Raw genomic sequence first — 20,013 nt, forward strand, 5'->3', positions numbered from 1 at the left:
ATTACATAAATGCTACACTGGGTGGATTATCAACAGTACATCAGCAGTCTTGCCACCAAAAACAAAGGTTGGAGGAATTTAAACCTCTATGTGTGGTGTGGGTGTGGCTTTTTTAAAAAACCAGCATATTAGGCCACACCCCCTGACACCTAGCCAGCTGGAACTGCTTTCCTGTGTGTTCTTGCTAAAAAGCCCTATCAATCAATCAATCAATCAATCATGGACACATATTTTGGGAGTATTTATTGTATAAGAGTGGTCTCTTGTGTGAAAGTGCACAGCTATTGTTTTTCAAGTTGCTAATATCTTGTTAGTTTGCTGTTAAGTCCCAAGGAACTGGACACATTGACTAGCACACTAGATTTGAGTTAACATACATGTTTTTAACAGAAGGTGGTTAGATTATCGGCTATAGTTGCTATCTTAACTTCAGTCCTTTGCATTTCACTGTCTTCTCAGCCATACAGAGTGTGCTTTTCCTGACTCTGGGACTGGCATCACCTTTGACTCTTGTATTATGCTGATACATTGTAATGCTCTATTCTGGTCCACTTTCATACATTTTTCACTCATTGACAAATCATGGGATAGGGTTGATGTGAACTGTGAGTAAGTGTGGCATTATGGTTTACACATTTCCTTCCTTAGCAGCACAGTATATATATTTTAAGAAAACAAATTTCATGCAAGCAGCATTAGAATCTCTGTATTTGAATGGTTGAAAGGTTGCTATACCTATCAGATAAGCAAGCTGGACATGTCCTTTGTCGTAGCCCTTTCCTTCTTGTTAAGGGGAGATTTATGTGTGCTGTTTTCTCAGTTAATCCTGTTACTCCAGTGGATTAATTTGATAGTCTTTGCTGTGTTAATGAAATTCATGAGAAGCAGTCAAGCGTAACCTAAGAACACAGTACATCATTCTAACAACAAGCAGGCCCTATCTTCTCAGAGGCTCATTTTTGTTTTCTTGTATATAAAGTGTGGCTTCTAATTAAATGCCTAACAACTTTTACTAACTTGTTTGACAACAAATAATAAACAAACAAATAAATAGAGGGATGGATGGCATTGTAGCAATATACCTTGGTGTAGTAGTTAGTGTAAAGCCAATTTGGTGTAGTGGTTAAGTGTGCGGACTATCTGGGAGAACTGGGTTTGATTCCCCACTCCTCCACTTGCAGCTACTGGAATCGCCTTGGGTCAGCCATAGCTCTTGTAGGAGTTGTCCTTGAAAGGGCAGCCGCTATAAGAGCTCTCTCAGCACCACCCACCTCACAGGGTGTCTATTGTGGGGGAGTGGGGGAAGGTCAAGGAGATTGTGACTGTTCTGAGATTCAGGGTATAGGGTGGGATATAATCCAATATCATCATCATCATCATCATCATCATCATCATCATCTCCTCCTCCTCTTCCTCCTGTGTTTTCCTGCTCAAAGAAAGCCCTCCCTGTAAATATGCTTTCTCCATTGTAGACCCTACCTTATGGAATGGCCTGCTCTCCTGGGATGGGGGGTAGGGTTGCCATATCCAGGATGTGAAACTCCTGAGATTTGAGGATTGAGCCTGGGGAGTAGGGTTGCCAAGTTCAATTGAAGAAATATCTGGGGACTTTGGGGGTGGAGCCAAGTTCAAGGCTGTGACAAGCATCATTGAACTCCAAAGGGAGTTCTGGCCATCACATTTAAAGGGACGGCACACCTTTTCAATGCCTTCCTCCTATAGGAAATAATAAAGGATAGGGGCATCTTCTTTTGGGGCTCATAGAATTGGACCCCCTGGTCCAATCCTTTTGAAACTTGGGGGATACTTTGGGGAGAGGCGCTAGATGCTGTACTGAAAATTTGGTGCCTCTACCTCAAAAAACAGCCCCCCCCAGAGCCCCAAATATCCGTGGATCAATTCTCCATTATTTTCTATGGGAATAAATCTCCATAGGGAATAACAGAGTTCCCAGCAGACATTTCCCTCCCCTCCCCCTGCTTTCTGACGACCCTGAAGCGGGGGGAGGGCCTCCAAACCGGGGGATCCCCTGCCCCCAGCTGGGGATTGGCAACCCTACCGGGGAGGACAGAGGTACAATGCTATAGATGCCACCCTCCAAAGCAGCCATGTTCTCCAGGGGCACTGATCTCTGTAGTATGGAGATGAGCTGTAATTCCAGAGGATCCCCAGGTCTCACCTGGAGGCTGGCATCCCTCCCCTGGTTTCCTGCAAACTATGCAAACAATTATTCAAAAGGGCTTTTCCACACTTCTTAGGTTGCACTAAACCAATACTTATAAGGGTGCACTATACAAAACAGTTTAAAAAGTCTTAAAACCTTTAAGATGCCACAAGGTCTTTTTGTTCCTTTTGGAGGGCTGCAAACCTGGGTTTCTCCTGAGATTACAAGTGCTCTCCAGACTAGAGTTTAGTTCCCCTGGAGAAAATGGAAGCACTAGGGATGGAACTATAGTATAACTTCCCTGCTACCCTTCCTTCTCAAGCTCTGTCCCAGGTACTACGCTCAAATAGCCAGGGATTTTCCAACCTGGAGTTGGCAGCACCTGGTGAATAGATAGCTTTTGTGCTGAATTCATACCACTGGGCTTTCACTTCTGCCCTGCCAAGTCTAAGGAAAATTCCAGTATCCGTATCTCCACCCTGAATATAATATTAAAGGAATTGTTTTAGTGGAACTACACTTCCCAGAGATCCACTGAAGAGCTAAGGATTCTTGGTGTTGTAGTTCATCTTTCATAAACACACTGATGAGGCGCATTCCTAGAAGATCCGTGTCGGTCACAGTAGTAGGGCTGTTGCTAAACGCTTCCTGATGACGGAAAGAGGCGTTGCTTTTGCAAACAGTAAGTGGCGAGCTTACATTTGTCTTTCTTGAATGGGGCTCAGTTTCTGAGGGAATAGAAATTGCTGGACAGGCTGCTTAGACGAAACCAGATCCGTTCTTTCACTCTCTGCGGGCAGTAGGATTTTAACTCCTCAAATGCCTGTTTCTATGAATCCCACAGTAATGGGTTTCCGAGAAATTCGGTATGGTTTCCTTAAATACAGACGTCGTCACACTTTTAAACTTGTCTTTTGGAGCTCGTCTTCATATCGTGCAACGCCCTCAGATGAAAATGAGGACGTTTGTCATACCAAAGGATTCCTTTCTTCCCGCTGCCGCAGACTACTCGCGAAAACTTTTCTTTCCCTACTGTGTTAACTTCTGCGGTAGCTTGACTTGGCATTGCTTCTGAAGCGAGTGCCTCCATAACTCCACCCTCTGTATTTTTATGTATAGTGCACCCTACGAAGTGGCTTTTAATGGTTTTCCACTGTGACTGTTTAATCTTACTACTGGCAGTATCTGCAAAAATAGCTGCTAAATCAAATGCAACTACTACAGGCGGGTATGGAAGATGCCAGGGTGAAAGTGATGTACCCTGATTTGTTTTTTTAAAGGCTCCCACCAAAGCAAGACGAGGGCGCAAAGGTACTAAAAACTAGTTTTTTAAGGAGATAATGGAAGCTTATCCAGCCATTTCCCATTCATGCATTCCAGAGCAAAGTACAGTACTTACACGCACATCCGTTTTCAAATTGCATGGTTGTTACACTCTGTGAGAGAAACTGGTTTGCATTGGAAAACTTGGCCATGTACAGCCAAGCCCATTTTGTGGATATTTATAATAACATGTATGGTCTTGGTTCTTCTTCTCTCTCTTGTTTTTAAGCTATAGTGGCTTCTTTCCCAAGATGGTAGTCCCTGTAGTTTGCCGTGTGGGATACAGAAAAGTTCCCTCCCTGTGTTACAGGTTCTCTTCCACCTACATCAGGAGGATGAGGTAAGTTCTGGCCCTGGGTGAAGTTCTGAGTTTAGTTCAGTTAATTCCAGAATTGTACAGTATTTGCTAGTGTAGATGAATCCTGTATTTTGCCATTGCTTTCTGGTGCACCGCTTGGTGCAGTGGTTAAGTGTGCAGACTCTTATCTGGGAGAACCAGGTTTGATTCCCCACTCCACCACTTGCAGCTGCTGGAATGGCCTTAGCTCTCCCAGAGTTGGGTCAGCCATAGCTCTCCCAGAGTCGTCCTTGAAAGGGCAGCTTCTGTGAGAGCTCTCAGCCCCACCCACCTCACAGGGTGTCTATTGTGGGGGAGGAAGGTAAAGGAGATTGTGAACCACTCTGAGATTCGGAGTGGAGGGTGGGATATAAATCCAATATCGTCACCATCATCATCAATACATATGATGGAAGAAACTTGAAAGTGTTGATCCTTTGTTAAGGTCTAGGAAAAGCAGAAAATACTGATCATAGAAAAATATTTTTGGTGTGACAAGGCTAAGAGCAGAAACCATTGCTACTTAAACCTGTTGTGAGGCCTCGCTTTGCTTGCGGTCTGTTTTAAATCATGGCCAAGTTGACTGCATGGCTGCCCACCTGGATCTTCATAAACCTCCTGATTGCTCAGCCTGGTGGGGACTGCAGAAACAAAGAGGTTGTCAAATACCTACACAATTTATACAACTTGTTGTGGTTGGTGGATCGCGTTCAGCTTGGTAAGTTACATGTTATGTAGGATGGCTTTATGACATACGTGCATCTGCCTGTAGCTCTGTACATCCAAGTCTTTCTAAACTTAGATGGAGGAGTTCAGATCTCAAAGCTGTTTGCATGGTAAACAGAGATTCCCAGACTCTTGGGCAGTGTACTGCATGCAAGGGGAAGCGCTACAGAACCTTCTTTCCTAGGTAGTCCTTTCTGCAGTGAGGGCTTCACACCATATTGCCAAAATGGGCAGCATGCAAACCATTGAGATAGGCATGCTCTCAGATAGTTTTGCAAAGGGGTTCAAAAGACTTGCTGATTTGATGCTGAGGAGCAGTTGTATTGTGATGTATTTATGCAGGTGTGCCGTCCAATAAATTATTCTATTGTTCCATAATGGTTGAGGAAGTGGAACAGAGGCAGGGATTTTTTATGGGGGAATGTGGAATTCTGGAACGTCTTTGTGGAAACAAAATCCTCAAAAAATGTTTAAAAGCTCATGAGGGGCACCCATATATTTCTCCTTAATTTCCCTCTTGACAGTTCCGGCATCTCTTTTCCCAGAAAAAAAGGCCCCAAACAGAGGATACACATCTGGGATGCCGGGGTAGGGCTTGCTTTAATTAAGAGATGCCTCACAGATCATCCTGTGTTTTGAGTACAAGATAGATATCGGGAGCAGGAGGAACAGCAGCTGCTAAAACAGAATGTTGGCTTTGCTGATGACTGCTACAAAAGCTGGGTGAAAAAAATTGGGCCATGCTTCAACATGTTTCTCTCAAAGGAAACTGTATTTGTTATTTTATTTAGTTCATTTTGACCCTATTCACCCAAAGCGGTCATGGTGGCATATAGGATTTTCTCCTTCAATTTATCCCCACAACAACTTTGGTTGTGAGGTTAGGCTGAGGAGATGACAGATCCAAGCCCACCCAGCAAGTTTTATGGTAGAGTGGAGATCTGAATCTGGATCTCCCAGATCCTGGTATGATACTCTAGATGATAGTATCATCTAGAGTATCAGAGTACCCACCATGATAGTATGAAATTTGCATCTGCTCACTCTCTGCTTGGTGTCTATTACTGTATATATGGTCTGGCTGATAGGTTCTCTCAGATTGACAGGAATTGAGTTGAAGTTCCAGATACTTCAGCTGTTTTTGTTTTTTGCATCCAATTCTCTGCTTCCTTTGCAAAGTCAAGATAGCTGGATCAAGAAATGTAATCTTTCCTCTTTACTTGGAAGTTGCTTGATACACTCTGTGGGGCTTCACTCTTGAGTAAGAATTCCTAGGATAATTGCCTTAATAAGCAAAAGAATAAAAATTCTTATTGGTAAAATCTTTGAAATATAACTGGACCTGTTCATGCCTAGACATTTTATAGAAGGCCAAAGGGTTTTAGAGACTCTTTAAGCTCTGTAGCAAGTATTTTGCAATACTGGATGCTAATTTAAAAATATTGCTGGGTACATTTTAGTATCCACTGGATTTTTATTTTAGTCTCCACTGAATATTTGTTATTAACATGTTTGCGAGTATCTGGAGATGGTGAATACAGCGTCCTCTACCACCAAATAATCCAGGCTTGGTCATTTCATTCTGTCTCTGATCCATTTCCCACTGCAGATATTTGTCTGAGCTAAAAGAAGATGACGATGCTTGCAGACAAGCCTACAAGTCAGGATCTTTCTTTCTGTTTCACAACCTGTCTCCCTTCTTGCAGCAAAAAGGAAAAATGGTCTTGGCTCCAAAGATAAATGCACCAGGTAACCCATTTCTTTTATAGCAGTCAGAGTCTAACCAGCCATGGAGACTTAGAAAGTCATTTTACTTTTATGAGAATCACCATGTCTGTGTAATGGGAATTGTAGCAGCAACAACAAAATCATTGCTTGCTTCAAAAATATGAGAACAGCTCAGCTGGAATGGGGGAGGAAGATGGAAGAGTTCTTTAACACTGAAATGGCTGTTTTCTTCCTAAAACTAAAATTTCTGGTGTTCAACCTTGCTTAGTTTTCGTGGGCTTCTTCTGTGATGTTGTTCCATCACATCTGTCCTAGATTGCAGAAGTGGAAAGAAAGAGTGACCACTGCTGCTGTTGCATTAATGTACCCTCTTAACTCTTTTTCTTTCTTGATTCCTATTCTGATTTTTAGAAATGAAAAGGATCCTCATGAAACTCAGCCAGAGTGAAAGGTGGATAGAGGATTCCATGCTGATCGGCTGTTCAGAGGAGTGTACACCGTACTTTGCCTTGGACCTAGGTTAGAATTTCAGGGCTTTTAAAACTCAGGTTTACTCATTATTAAATCCCAGTGTGTTAAGTGATCATAGGACTGTAATCTTAGACACCATCCTGACCATGAGAAGGCTTTGAAAAGTCACCTTGTTTAGAAAAGGATCATAAAAAAAAAAAAAAGGATCATGAGCCAAGTATTATAGGTAGTCTTACTTCACTGTAGCTTGGTTCTGGATACTTGTACAATAATTTTCTGATGGAGAGATAATGTTGATTTTTTTAGTGGGTGCTTTATAGCTGAATCTCCCCTTCCCTGCACTAAACAAAAAATCCCTTACTGCCTTAATAATTTCCTTGTAGAGAAGATGTTTCTTCCTGTGGTCTAAGACTTCTTTACTTTTACCAGCTCTACGCTGTTTGTTGGAGATGAGCCAACCAGAAAGCATGTTATTTTATTTCATGTGAACTAATAAGGTATAAATTTGAGCTTGGATCTAGCAAAAGAAGAACTGGAGAAGTTATCAGGGTAGATTTTCCCCTGGCTGTGGTAGAAAGTGTCATCAAGTCACAGCTGACTTATGGAAGCTCCTGGTGGGGTTTTCAAGGCAGGATACATTCAGAGGTGGTTTGCCATTGCCTGTCTCTGCGTCACAACCCTGGTAGTCCTTGGAGGTCTCCCATTCACATACTGGCCAGGGCCGACTCTGCTTAGCTTCTGAGATCTGATGAGATCAGGCTAGGTCAGGATTTCCCCCTATTTTTCTCTTTACAGCAGCTTCCAGGTGGTCATCAGAATTCTCTCTGAGGATCAGGAGAGCATCCCAAAGAAAATTTGCCAGAGGATGGGAGTACTGCAGTGTTTGGGGGGTGGAGCTTGGAGTCTGGGAAAAGCCCACTCCTCCACTGCTGCAAGCCACAAGTTTTATCTGTGTTCTTTATTGTCACTGTAATGCCCTGTCGGGGGGGGGGCACTTTGCTTGTGATGTTGCCCAGCCCTCGAGACAAAGGGCAGGCTGCTTGAGGGAGTGGAAGGCACACTGTGTTCCCTCTAAACTGTGTGCATGAGCAGCCGCTCAATAACACAGGAAGCCCCACTCAGCAGCAGTCTGGAGCTGTGAAGGGTCTTGCACTGCCCATTGCCCATTTAGGGGAGGGATGGTGGCTCAATGGTAGATCATTTGCTTGGTAAGCAGAAGGTCCCAGGTTCTATCCCCGGCATCTCCAACTAAAAAGGGTCCAGGCAAGTAGGCGTGAAAAACCTCAGCTTGTTCTTCATTGTCACTGTAATGCCCTGTCTGGGGGGCGGGGGGGCACTTTGCTTGTGATGCTGCCCAGCCCTCGAGACAAAGGGCAGGCTGCTTGAGGGAGGGGAAGGCACACCCGTGTTCCCTCTAAACTGTAGGCGTGAAAAACCTCAGCTTGAGACCCTGGAGAGCCACTTCCAGTCTGAGTAGACAGTACTGACTTTGATGGACTGAGGGTCTGATTCAGTAGAAGGCAGCTTCATATGTTCATAATGCCCATTTTATGATTATAGTAGTTATATCCTGCTCAGGATGCGAACTGCTCGGCTCAGGAGGGAAAAGCATTAGAGAGAACATTGGAAGGCAGAAGAAGATCTTATCTGCAATTTTCTTGCCCATTCACCAAGTCTGAGATGTTCATTTGAGGCTCCTCACAAAGCTCTGAAGTTTTTATGATAATATTCTTTGCAAGTTAGAATCTCAACTTCATTTCCTCCCTCCCTTCTTGGACTTTTTATGAGGTCGTTTTCTCTGAACAGGCCTTCATTTGGGGAGAACCATATTACTCTGGGCATGATATTGCTGCTCTGTGTGATGTCAGTAGTATCTATTCTATTTTTTTTGCCATCGTGTCACAGCTGACTCATGGCAACCCAATGGGGTTTTTAAGGCAAGCCACCTTCAAGGGTAAGATACCATTGCCTACCTCTGTGTTATGTCCTGGTGTTCCTTGGAGGTCGCCCATCCAAATACTAGCTAGAGCCTATCTTCCGAGATCCGATGAGATCAAGCTAGTCTCAGCTATCCAGGTCAGGGCTGTATCAACTGCTATACCATAATTTGGTAGTGTTAATTGGAAACAAAAGGGTGTGGGGTGGGGGTTATAACCAAATGTCTGATTCCTGCAGATTTGTTGAATTCCAGGATCCTTAGAGAGAGCCGCCATTGAATCTGAACTTGGTGGATCATTTGCAGATTTCCGGAAAGCATTCTTCCAGTTAGAAGAGGAAGATACAGTGCTGGTTTCCTCGGTATTTATTTATTTTATTGTGTTACTTATAGTCTTCCTTTCTCTCAGAGACTCAAGGGAGATCACGCAGCACAGGACAATGCAAGCAACAGGATAGGAAACCCAATAAGCAAGGGAATAGGATTAGGATTGCAGAAATCTGACACCAAACATAAGTATTAACATGATATGTTAAACAGTGCAGAAATTACATAGTGGAACAATGCATGCAGCAACAAATAGTACATACTCTGTACACAATAGTATAGTCGGGGCTTTTTTGTAGCAGGAACTCCTTTACATTAGGCCACACACCCTTGATGTAGCCAATCCTCCAAGAGATTACAGGGCTCTTCTTGCAGGGCCCACTGTGAGTTCCAGGAGGATTGGCCCCATCAGGCACGTGTGCCTGATATGCAAAGGAGTTCCTGCTACAAAAAAAAGCCCTGAGTATAGTCCACAGTCCCTTTCTCTTTCCCTTTATTAAAGCATCTTTCTGAACCATTCTGTTATGGCACAGCTTTATTATCTATGCAAATATGCCTTCCTGAATAAGTCAGTTTAGCATAGTTTGGGGGAAAGGCGGGGGGTGGGAGCCTTTCTGACCTCTTCAGGCAGGCCATTCTATAAGAGGGGGGCCGTGACAGAGAACGTAGGCAGTGGTTGATCTTGTCCATTTGTAGGGATTGCTCAGAAGAGCAAAGTTGTGGGGGGAACACAGGGTTGAGGCAGTCCTGGGGTTACAGTCCAAAGCCTTGAAGGGCTCTGTATTTATGATAGTCGCTGTGAGTGGTAACTTGCAAATTAATGCTGCAAGCCTGCAAAGATTTAATTGTTTCCAATCAAAATGTGCAATCCAGCCTCCCTTACCTCAGTTTCCTAGCCTCTGTTCGTTGTTTCTCCGAGTTTTTCTTGTTTTCTTCTCTTCCAACATTCCCTGACTCTTTGCATAGGCCCTCTGCCTACTTTGACCTTTTCTTTTATCAGAATAGAATTTGTAAGGGCTTTATGTACTGTACGGATTATTTGAACAATACTGTGAACACATCAGAACTGGTTTTTATTTTGGGCCATCCTTTATATGGTAAAATTGGCAAAACAATTCCTTTTTACCTCTTCAATCTGACCTGGGAAGTAATGCTTTTGAAAGCACCCCAATAGAATGGCAGCTGATATTTACCGCTTTGTGAGATAGTTAGGGTATGTAAACCAGACAGGAGTTAGCCATCAGGTTGTCAGAAACCAGCAGTGTATGCCCCACAGTTGCTAAAATCCAATGAGGAATGTGAGGAATCTGGCTTGAGAAACATAACACTGCTTCCTACAAGCCAGAAGCCAGCTGAAAAGGGATAAACAGTGAGTAAAAAATGCTGGAGAAATTAAGAAAAGTGACTGATGGGGGTGCAAATCTGGATTTATAAACTCTCACTGAGGATCCTGAAGGCTTGAGAGAGAACATACATGAAAAGAATTGTGGAATGTCTGAGACTGTTGGGTTTGGATTGGGGGAACTAAGTTCAAACCCTTGCCTGGCTTTGAGCAGATCTCTTACCTTTTTGCCTAACCTACCTGATCTGAGCGTTGTTAAGATAAATGGTACACTGTCCTGACTTTCTTGGAGGAAAGATGTCCAAAATCAATAAAAGAGGCATTTCCAGGAGCAATCAACTCTGGATTTACAAACAGAGCTTTGATTTTTTTTTTATGGAGTATGCATGGGGTAGGGGTGGTTTCATCAGACGTGTTGTAGAGCTCTTCAGAACAGTCCAGAGAGCTCTTCATCACCTTGACTTGAGAGGGGCTGCGGCTCAGTAATAGAGCACCTGCTTGGGATACAGAAGGTCCCAGGTTTAATCCCAGCATCTCCAGTTAAAGTATTAGATAGCAGATAATGTGAAAGACCTCAGGAGAGTCACTGCCAGTCTGACTTTGAAGGAGTGGTGGTCTGATTCAGTATAAAGCAGCATCCTATGTTCCTGTGACTCTCTGTAGGCTCAGGCTCTCCTTCGCTGGCATAACAACAACAAGTATTGTGGGAAAACTGGGCAGCCCACTGAGAAGAACCTGTCTGGGAGCAAACGGGTGTGCCACAGCAGTGAAATAATCTATTACCCACAGGTGAGTCTCTGTGTGGGAAGGGAGATGTCCTAGCACCATTGTGAGCAGCTAGTCCGAAGTGCTTTGTCTATAATGTGCTTCTGTATACACACTTCTAGGATGTAAGAGAACATAAGAGAAGCCATGTTGGATCAGGCCACTGGCCCATCCAGTCCAACATTCTGTGTCACACAGTGGCCTAAAAACCCAAGTGCCATCAGGAGGTCCATCAGTGGGGCCAGGACACTAGAAGTCCTCACACTGTTGCCCCTCTCAAGCACCAAGAATACAGAGCATCACTGCCCCAGACAGAGAGTTCCAACAATACACTGTGGCTAATAGCCACTGATGGACCTCTGCTCCATCTGTTTGTGTTGTTGTGAGCTGACCTTGGGACCCTTGGGACTGCAGAGGGGGTAAGTGGTTTACTCTGTCACTAGAAGCAGTTCTGAAGCCAAGCAGAATAGGCTCACCTCTTCTCTTCCGTCTTTGCTCTTCTGTCACCACCGGGAAAGCAAAGAAGGCCAGCCAGAGTGTCTCAGCAGAAGCAGAGGGATTTAGTGATCTGAAACTAACCTCATCAGCTCAGTCCTCTGGTGGATTTAGAGGTAGCAAGAACATAGCTTTCTTCAGGGATGGCCAAATGTATGCATGTGGCACCATTCTTTAAGGCACACACAGCTGTACGAAGCTGGTCAGGTGTGTGGAGAAGGAGGAGAAGGCAGCTGATGCAGTGTGGGGAACTTAGGGCCTTAGCAGAGTGTTTGGAGCTTTCAGCAACTTCTTTTGTAGTGGCCCAATTCAGATCAGATTGTCACACTTTAGCCCAGTGAGGCAAAAGGGTGGCTCCCTTGGGCCATCATCTCAAGTTGGAAGCATGGCACAGGCAGAGTCTTAAAACCTCTCTGTGTGGTGTGGTTTTGATCTAAATTGGGGCCCATGCATCTTTAAAAATCTCTCAACTTTGATCTCCCAGCACACATCTGGTAAGGCCATGAGTCTTTAGCTTGGTTGGCAAGGGCTCTTAAGGCTGACCATGACTGCAGAATTGTAGCATGGTCCTCCACAGAATCCCGGCTCTCATTATTTTGCTCCAATCTCTGCCTATAATAGCCAGGAAATGCTAAGTGGGTGCCATAATGCAGGTCAGTTACATTACTTACACATTCCACAGAAATTCCTGTGAGACTCTGATTTGAACAGCTGTTTTGAATTCTACATCGTGGTTAGCTGGTCTCCAGGCTGCCATCTGACTTGCAATGCTTTGGGGCAATTTTTAGATGTCTCCAGTGGTTATCACTTTGGTGTCTGATGGGAGTCGGTGTCTTCTTGTACGGCAAGCATCATTTCCTAAAGGGATGTACACTGCTCTCTCTGGCTTCTGTGATGTGGGTAAGGAAGCACGTTGATCCTTTTTGATATGCACATAGTTGCACAATTTAATTATGTGCCACAGCATAGTGCGTGCTGCTCAGTCAGCACAGAGGCCCACACTAGGAATATTCTGTGAGTCGTGGGAGTCGGAACTAGCTTGCTTATGACATTATTGCCAAAATTTATGAACACTACAGATGTAAGGAGCTGTTCATGGACATATTGCACTTATTTCCAAAGTCATCTGCGATTAAGTAAACTCTTGAAATACCTCCATAGATTATAATGTTGCATAAGGGAGATGACGGGAGAGGGCTAAGAAATGAATCAGGGATTGTATACATGCAACACTTGTGACTATTATTTAGGTATTTGTTTTAAATACTTTTGGGGCTCCCACATGTAGAAGAACAATGCTGGGGCATGCTTATGCAGATCTGTCATTAACCTGGGACAAGGCTTTTGGATCCTGCACTGAGCAGGGGGTTGGACTAGATGGCCTGTATGCCTCCTTCTGTGATTCTTTGTGATATCAGTTCCACCAAGGTAAATTGGATTTCGAGAGGAAGCTTCATTACTTCTGTATTTACATGGAGGAAAGCATCTTTAAAAAAGTTAAAACAGCAAAGATGATCAGCAGTCCATTCCTTGTACTTTAAAACCCATGTCAGCATATTTTTGTCATTCGGACATCATTTATACCCCAGCTTTCTCCACAGTGTGTACCCAAAGTGGCTTACGACCCGCTCCTCCTCCATTTTACCCTCACAACAGCCCTGTGAGGTAGGTTAGGCTGAGAGTGTGACTAGCCCATGACCACCTAAGCAGCCTTCTGTGACTGAGTGGAGATTTGAACCTGGGTCTCCCAGATCCTGGATTTGACACTCAGCCACTACACCATGCTGGCTCTCAGATTAGTAACAGGGCTTTTTTTGTAGCTGGAACTCCTTTGCATATTAGGCTACACCCCCCCCCCCCTGATGTAGCCAATCCTCCAAGAGCATACAGTAGGACCTGTAAGATGACCTCTGTAAGCTCTTGGAGGATTGGCTACATCAGGGTGTGTGTATGTAGCCTAATATGCAAAGGAGTTCCTGCTACAAAAAAAGCCCTGGCTTTTCTGCCTTTTTATTTTTGTTGTGTATGTGCCTGTATTGCTCCCCTCCTGCCCCAACACACAAGTGTTTTGCTCTCCTTAGCAGTCCCTTCAATATTACATCAGTGTATTCCAGGGTGTTTCACATGTAAAGCAATGTACTACCAAAATGACTGCTAGAAGGACCAAAACATGTGGAACAGAAAACAAAACAAACCAATAAGGGCACACAAGTGACAAAAAGAAGAGTGTGTAAAAAGTCATGGATTAATTGAAAATTAGGGTTAGATTTAGTTGAAAGCATTTGATGGGGAGAAATTGAGACCTTCTAATGAATTGCGCCGAGCCAGCCTCAGAAGGAAAAATCTGCTTGTCTGTATGGTCCACATCACCATAATAGGTTTTTATGATGATGCTCCACTAAACTGCCAGTCAAGGAACTAAATAAGGTTCTGTACTTATTAGCACTTTAAAAGGGATGTGAAGCCAAGCTTTCTGTTTCTAGGTGAGAGTCTGGAAGAGACAGTCAGACGGGAAGTGGCTGAAGAGGTGGGATTAGAAGTGGAGTCTCTCTGGTATTCTGCTTCTCAGCACTGGCCGTTCCCGAACAGCACATTAATGATAGGCTATCATGCCACAGTGTGTCCACAACACAGCAAGGTAAGAAGTGGGGCTGGGGTGGCTCCTTTACTTGCCTAGTGAATTTTACTAAATTTGGTGACTTCTGAATTTCCATTGACTTAGTTTTACCTAAAACTGGAGTCCCCAACCTTTTTGAGCCTGTGGGCACCTTAGGAATTCTGACACAGTGTGGTGGGCACAGCCACAAAATGGCTGCCACAGGAGGCACAAACAGTGCTGCAGCTTACCTTCAGTCACACAGTGAAGATCCTTGTGCTTTGGTGGCAGCTGTTGCCCAAGCAACACTTTTAAAAATCTGTTTGGCCAACCAATCTCCAGTGGCCAATCAGAAGCTTTGCTGGGCAAAAGCCCCATTTGGCTCCATTTACTTTCCAAGAACACTTGGGAGGCACCATGTTGGGAACTCCTAATTGAAAACAAATAAGTTTCATTAATCTTGTAGGCAAGACTGGGAGTGTGTTACATTCTGAGTAAACTGAGCTTCATCTCTTAATCCTCCCATGTTCTCCATCTTACCACTTCAGATTCCTCTTGGTAAAGGGACTGGGGAGTATACTTTCTTGTTTATGTAGCCACAAGATGATTATACAATGCTGGAACGTTACTTTTGGCCTCAAGTAGACCTCTTTCTAGACTAGGGATGACCAAACTGTGGCTCATATTGTGTGGCTCTCAAAGGCCGCCCCCCCCCCCCCCGCACCCGCCAGCTTGGAGAAGACATTTGTCTCTTTAATCACTTCACCAAGCCAGCCCGCAGCTTGGAGAATGCATTTATTGTTAAAAATTGCTTTCTTCCCACCTCTCCCTCCCCCATCTATTTGCCTTCCTTCCTTGCAGCACTCAAACATCTGATGTTCATGTCTTGTGGTTCTCAAACATCTGATATTTGTTCTATGTGGCTGTTATGGTAAGCAAGTTTCTAGACCTTCTTACAGCCTGCCAGTATTTTATGTATTTAGGCTCCACTTTTTCTTCCCAGTGGATACCCAAAGCAGTTAACAACATGGTTCTCCTCACAACAACACCCCTGTGAGGTAGGTAAGGCTGAGAGAAAGTGACTGGCCCAAAGTCAGTGAATACAAACAATAGGAATGGCCCATAGTGGTCCACAGCTTGCTGATCTTGATCTAAAAGCACATTGTGAGATGTCATTTAAACTTCATAGGCGTGTGGCTGAAAGGAAAGGGTTTGTTTTTCCATTTGGGAGAGATGGAAGCATTGTTAGTTTTTGGAGGTGGCCGCCCAGAAGCTGTTTTGGGGAGGTTGCAAAGGGTGGTGGTCTTGGTGCTTGGTGGACTGATGCTACTTTTCAACTAGCACTTCCTTGCTGGTATACGGCTTCCTTTCCCATGGGCTTTCTCTGTATAATTGCAAAGAAATAAATATTGCAAAATCACTGCAGCTCTCTCATCCTCTTGCAAAGCTGTTTCCTGGGGGGGGGGGGGGGGGGGGGGCGGTAATTCAGAAATTATGATAGAGGAAACTAACTCACGGATAATTAGTGGGGGACACAAAAAATATTGTTTTAACTATAAGGAAACACAAGAGTATTTTTTAAATATTTGAAACATTTTTATTTGTTAACCTTCCATTATTTCAAAAATGACTTCTAGCTTTCATACCGTGTTATTTCCAGGCCAGGGCTGCAGATAGCCTAGACTGGGGATGGGATTTCCACCATAATCCATCATTGTCCGCTAAATTAAGTCCATGAGGGTTACCTGTTGTAAGTCCTAGGTTCCTTGACAGTTATATCTGTGGTGAAATGGTTGTCTATCTTCACCTGATTTATAAATGAAAGACCATGCGGGTAATTGTTCCCAACTATGTACGCAACCACTCTGAGCCGGGTAGCCCAGGTTAGTGTGATCTTGGAAGCTAAGCAAGGCTGGGCAGTATCTGAATGGGAGACCTCCAAGGAATACCAGGATTGTGACCCAGAGGCATAGAATGGCAAACCACCTCTGAACGTCCCTTGCCTTGAAAATCTCACCAGTAAGTCAGCTGTGACTTAATGGCAGTTTCCACTACCACCAAATCATGAATAGGTGATTATTATAACACAACTAGAGGCCAGCACTCACTCACATTAGGAAAAATTTTGATGCAAATTTTAAGGGCGTGCTGATTTTGATTAATTCTTCCCTTTTGATGCAGACTCCTACTATGTTGCTCCTGAAGGTCTGCTAACAAAATTGAGGGAGAGGGGAGAATGTGCCAAGTTCGGTGGGCTTCTGTGGGGAGGGAAAATCAGCAAATATTGCTGCCCCCTCTGAACTGCATAGTTGGATGCCAGCCAGTGTTTGCATAGTGAGCTTGGGTTGTTCAGAGTGCTGCATAATCTCCAGTCATCTTTATGTCAGCTCAGTAAGACGGGTTAGTATTGTTATCTTACATTGCAGATGTGGAGAATAGGACACCCGGTGAATTTTGAGGGGACTTGCAGTCTGGAGGCTGCCTTTTTAGCTGAACCACAGTGCTCTATGGGCATTCATTATGACACTCCCTTGTTGTTATGGGAGTTACCTTTACGTCTTTTCTTTTCCAGATCAGTATCAGCAGAGAGGAACTAGAAGCTGCCAAGTGGTTCAGCCTTGAGGAGGTGGAGCAAGCCCTTAAAAGGCCACCAAACCCTTCCCAAGAGGAGAGCGACAGCCACTCCTTTTGGGTGCCACCTAAGCAAGCCATCGCCCACAGGTTGATTCGGGAGTGGGTTAAGAAGCAGGCCATCATACTGGCTTAGAAGAAATAACAAGTCAGCCTTTGTTTCTGGTAAGCTGTTGGATGCCAGTTTTTATTGCAATATTGGCATCCTAGTTTAAGTAGCACTCAAAGTATGTGTGTTTTCTCTTCCAGGACCTTTATTGCAGGAAGGAGGTGCACCCTTTGGTTTGAGCTCTAGAACAGTGGTTCCCAACCTTTGGCCTGGGAGCCATGGAGTTACTGCAAGGGCTCTGCAAATCCATGCAGCTTGGGCTGATTTCCACAGTCTCCCACCTATGCCTCCTCCATCCACTCCCAGACTTGCCTCCAGAGCAGCCGTGTGTCATCCAGCTCTGTGCAGGGCCAGCTGCTGGCTGGGCTTCAGCCAACTTGCTGCAGTGTGGTCATGCCTCCCCAACTAGGTCTGCCTGCTTCAAAATCCCAAGGAGGTAGGTGGCACCAGGCCAGCTTCAGCTGTAGGCCCCCCAAGGTGCAGTAGGCTAAGAGGCTGCTTTTCTACTCAAAAGAAGAACCACTCCTCAGGAGAGGCTTGGGTGCTGAGGCCATATTGGCTCTCATCGCTCACCAACTCCCATCTCCAGTGATAAGCTAAAAATGAACAGAGTTGTGGGCTGTGGCCCTTTGAGGAGCTGCTATTGGGCTGGTGACTTCCTTGTGGGACTTCACTGGCCCTTTCCATATCTCTGCCAGGCTGGGGAAGTCCACAGCTGCATAAGGCAGTCACTGGGGCCAGGAGTTTCACTGTGACACAGCGTCTCTCTCTTGACCACCCCAGGGCAGCCTGGTAATTGTGGAGGAGGAGGAGTCACCCCTGGATAAGGAGTGTCATCCCACCTTTATAAAGAACAGCCTATCAACCATTTCTAAAGTACCAGTTTGATGATGGTAGGAGCTGTGGAAAAGACCTGCTGCTCAACACAGGTACCCAGAGATCTGACAGCATGTTCTGGTGATGAGGTCCCCCTTTCCTCCATCGCCATCACTAAGGCCATGGAGTGATTGAGCATCCCTTCACTATGCCTGGATCCAGAACAACTGAGGATTCTCTCCACAGGGAACATTTTCTATTGCAGTTTAATCCTTATTTGTCTTTGATTTTGAGAGCTCTTCTGGGAGCCAACATACCATTAAAAGCCGGGTTAAGGTCAAAATGTATAAGCATCCACCATTTGTCCTCGCAAGAGTTGAAGGCCCATTGCAAAAATGGATTTACTGCATTTGTTGCATTGAAATCTAAACACTGAATCAAGCTGTATGTGGAACCAGATCCAAGGCTGAAACATTAATTGCTTCAACCAGACCTTTTGCCTCCAAAATCAACACCAGCCATCTTGTTAAATGGCTCCATATAAAAAATAAGCAAACCCAGCTTTCTGTAAAATGAAGAAATAATGTCTCACACATTTATGTATTACTGTTTTTAAATTTATTGTGATTAATAAAATATTAATTCATTTTAAAGCATTATTGAATTCATGGTAGCTTTTTGTCATTATGTATTTTCTCAACCAACAGATCCTAATAGTATCGTGTAATGCTTTGACATTAAAAAGAGGACCTCATACTCAATTCAGGAAGCACTGCTCTAGAATTCACTTTCAGAATAGATCCTGGAAGAGGATATCACCTGGGTTGTGGCTGGAGAAGGGACATGCTGTTGATAGAGGAATGGTCCGATTTCTAGGGTATTAAGGAATTTCATACAATCAAAGACCACCAGTCTTGTCCCAAGGTAATGTGAGCACATGTAAAAATGAAGTCCTTGAAGTCGCCTGAAGCTTAATACATAATCCGTACCTGGCCTGAAGGATGTCCGACTTTCCTTGACCAGGGCCTTTTCGGCCTTGGCCCCGGCCTGGTAGAATCAGCTTCCTGTAGAAATTCAGGCCCTCACTGAATTACTACCTTTTTGCAGGGCCTGCAAAACAGAGCTATTCTGCCAGGCCTTTGGTTGAGGCAGCGGGCATCCTACCCCATCGACTGGCCTCTATACTATGACACTATCTCTGCTGCATTACTGTCAACTATAGCATGCTGCAAATGTATTAACTATGCCACCATCTACAATGTGGTTTACAATTTTTGTATTGCTTGATATACTGCTATTTTCATTGTTTTAACTGTATAATTTAAATTATTTTAAAATTATGTTATCCGCCCTGAGCCCATTCTTGGGAAAGGGTGGAATACAATTTAACTAAATAAATATATTACCGCTTCAACCCATCCTCTCAGCTACCAGCATCAGAAAGCTTCTGCCAGTTCTGAACTATGTTAAAGTATTTGCTTATCAGGACTTGGGTTGCTGTGAATCTGTGGGTTTATCCTGCAAGATATCTTGGATGGAGGATATAAGCTTTTGTGAGTCACTGCTCACTTCTCCAGACTCACAAAAGCTCATTCTCTGCCACAAATTTTGTTAATCTTGAAGGTGGCACTGGACTTACTCTTTTCTGCTGCTACAGACAGACCAACATGGCTACTACATGTTGGAATAGAGTCAATCGTTAAGGTGCCAGTGGACTCCTGTTTTATTTCCCTCCAGGCTGGCAAGATGGCACTGCTGTTTGAAGATGGTGCCTATCAAGAAACAGCCTGCTTTTTTTCTGCAGGACTGTTGTTTATTCATACACATGATTAATCAATGAATTAAAATTCCTGCCTGGAATTAACATCTTAAATTGGTCACAACCTGAATTTCTATGCATACATGCATATATGCCTAGGTAAAGAACTAGTGTGGGAGAGTGGGGATGTTTTGTGATATGAAAGGATGAATAAACATTCTGAAAGCAGATGCTTTGGGAGGGCCAGTCAGGCCATAGATAGGGACTTGTGGGAAGAGCTTGGCTGTTTCATTTTTGCAGTCATTAAATGATCATCTGGGTTATAAGAGTCAGCCTGCTTTTAGTAGAGTTTGGGAATTTTTTTAAAGTCAAAATTTATGGATGTACCAGTTTTGGCCCAGGAATTTTTCCTTCTTAAATGCATGGGGTCTTTTCATTCTGGCGTAACATTTTCCACATATATTTCACCACAGGAATTGTTTTCCTGT

The 20,013-nt window shown here is 44.1% G+C and overlaps 1 protein-coding gene across 4 annotated transcripts; it reads left to right on the forward strand.

Moving 5' to 3' along the window:
• Nucleotides 1-3,720: 3,720 nt before the first annotated feature.
• On the forward strand, nucleotides 3,721-18,422 carry NUDT13 (nudix hydrolase 13). Of its 4 annotated transcripts, none has more exons than XR_009555524.1 (10): nucleotides 3,721-3,827; nucleotides 6,160-6,299; nucleotides 6,690-6,797; nucleotides 8,941-9,047; nucleotides 11,018-11,143; nucleotides 12,403-12,514; nucleotides 14,098-14,252; nucleotides 16,783-17,006; nucleotides 17,091-17,843; nucleotides 17,899-18,422. XR_009555524.1 is itself a non-coding variant. In XM_060240811.1 (9 exons), exons 1-8 carry the CDS (start codon nucleotides 3,739-3,741, stop codon nucleotides 16,975-16,977), a joined length of 1,032 nt encoding a protein of 343 aa, XP_060096794.1. In that variant the 5' UTR covers nucleotides 3,721-3,738; the 3' UTR covers nucleotides 16,978-17,006; nucleotides 17,091-18,422. The 4 variants fall into 4 exon arrangements, 2 of the variants coding, with proteins under 2 accessions (XP_060096794.1, XP_060096795.1); XR_009555525.1 differs by having other exon boundaries at nucleotides 17,091-17,826; nucleotides 17,880-18,422; XM_060240811.1 differs by having other exon boundaries at nucleotides 17,091-18,422.
• The last annotated feature ends 1,591 nt before the right edge of the window (nucleotides 18,423-20,013 follow it).

This window comes from Heteronotia binoei, chromosome 6, assembly GCF_032191835.1.
Source record: "Heteronotia binoei isolate CCM8104 ecotype False Entrance Well chromosome 6, APGP_CSIRO_Hbin_v1, whole genome shotgun sequence".
NCBI lineage: Eukaryota > Metazoa > Chordata > Lepidosauria > Squamata > Gekkonidae > Heteronotia > Heteronotia binoei.

Excerpts from the sequence above, each read along its gene's own strand:
- NUDT13 (XM_060240811.1), top strand. The coding sequence starts at position 3,739 with ATGGTAGTCCCTGTAGTTTGCCGTGTGGGATACAGAAAAGTTCCCTCC. Across the intron at positions 3,828-6,159 it reads ACCTACATCAGGAGGATGAG|ATATTTGTCTGAGCTAAAAG; the intron begins GTAAGTTCTGGC and ends TTCCCACTGCAG. Across the intron at positions 12,515-14,097 it reads CTCTGGCTTCTGTGATGTGG|GTGAGAGTCTGGAAGAGACA; the intron begins GTAAGGAAGCAC and ends TTCTGTTTCTAG.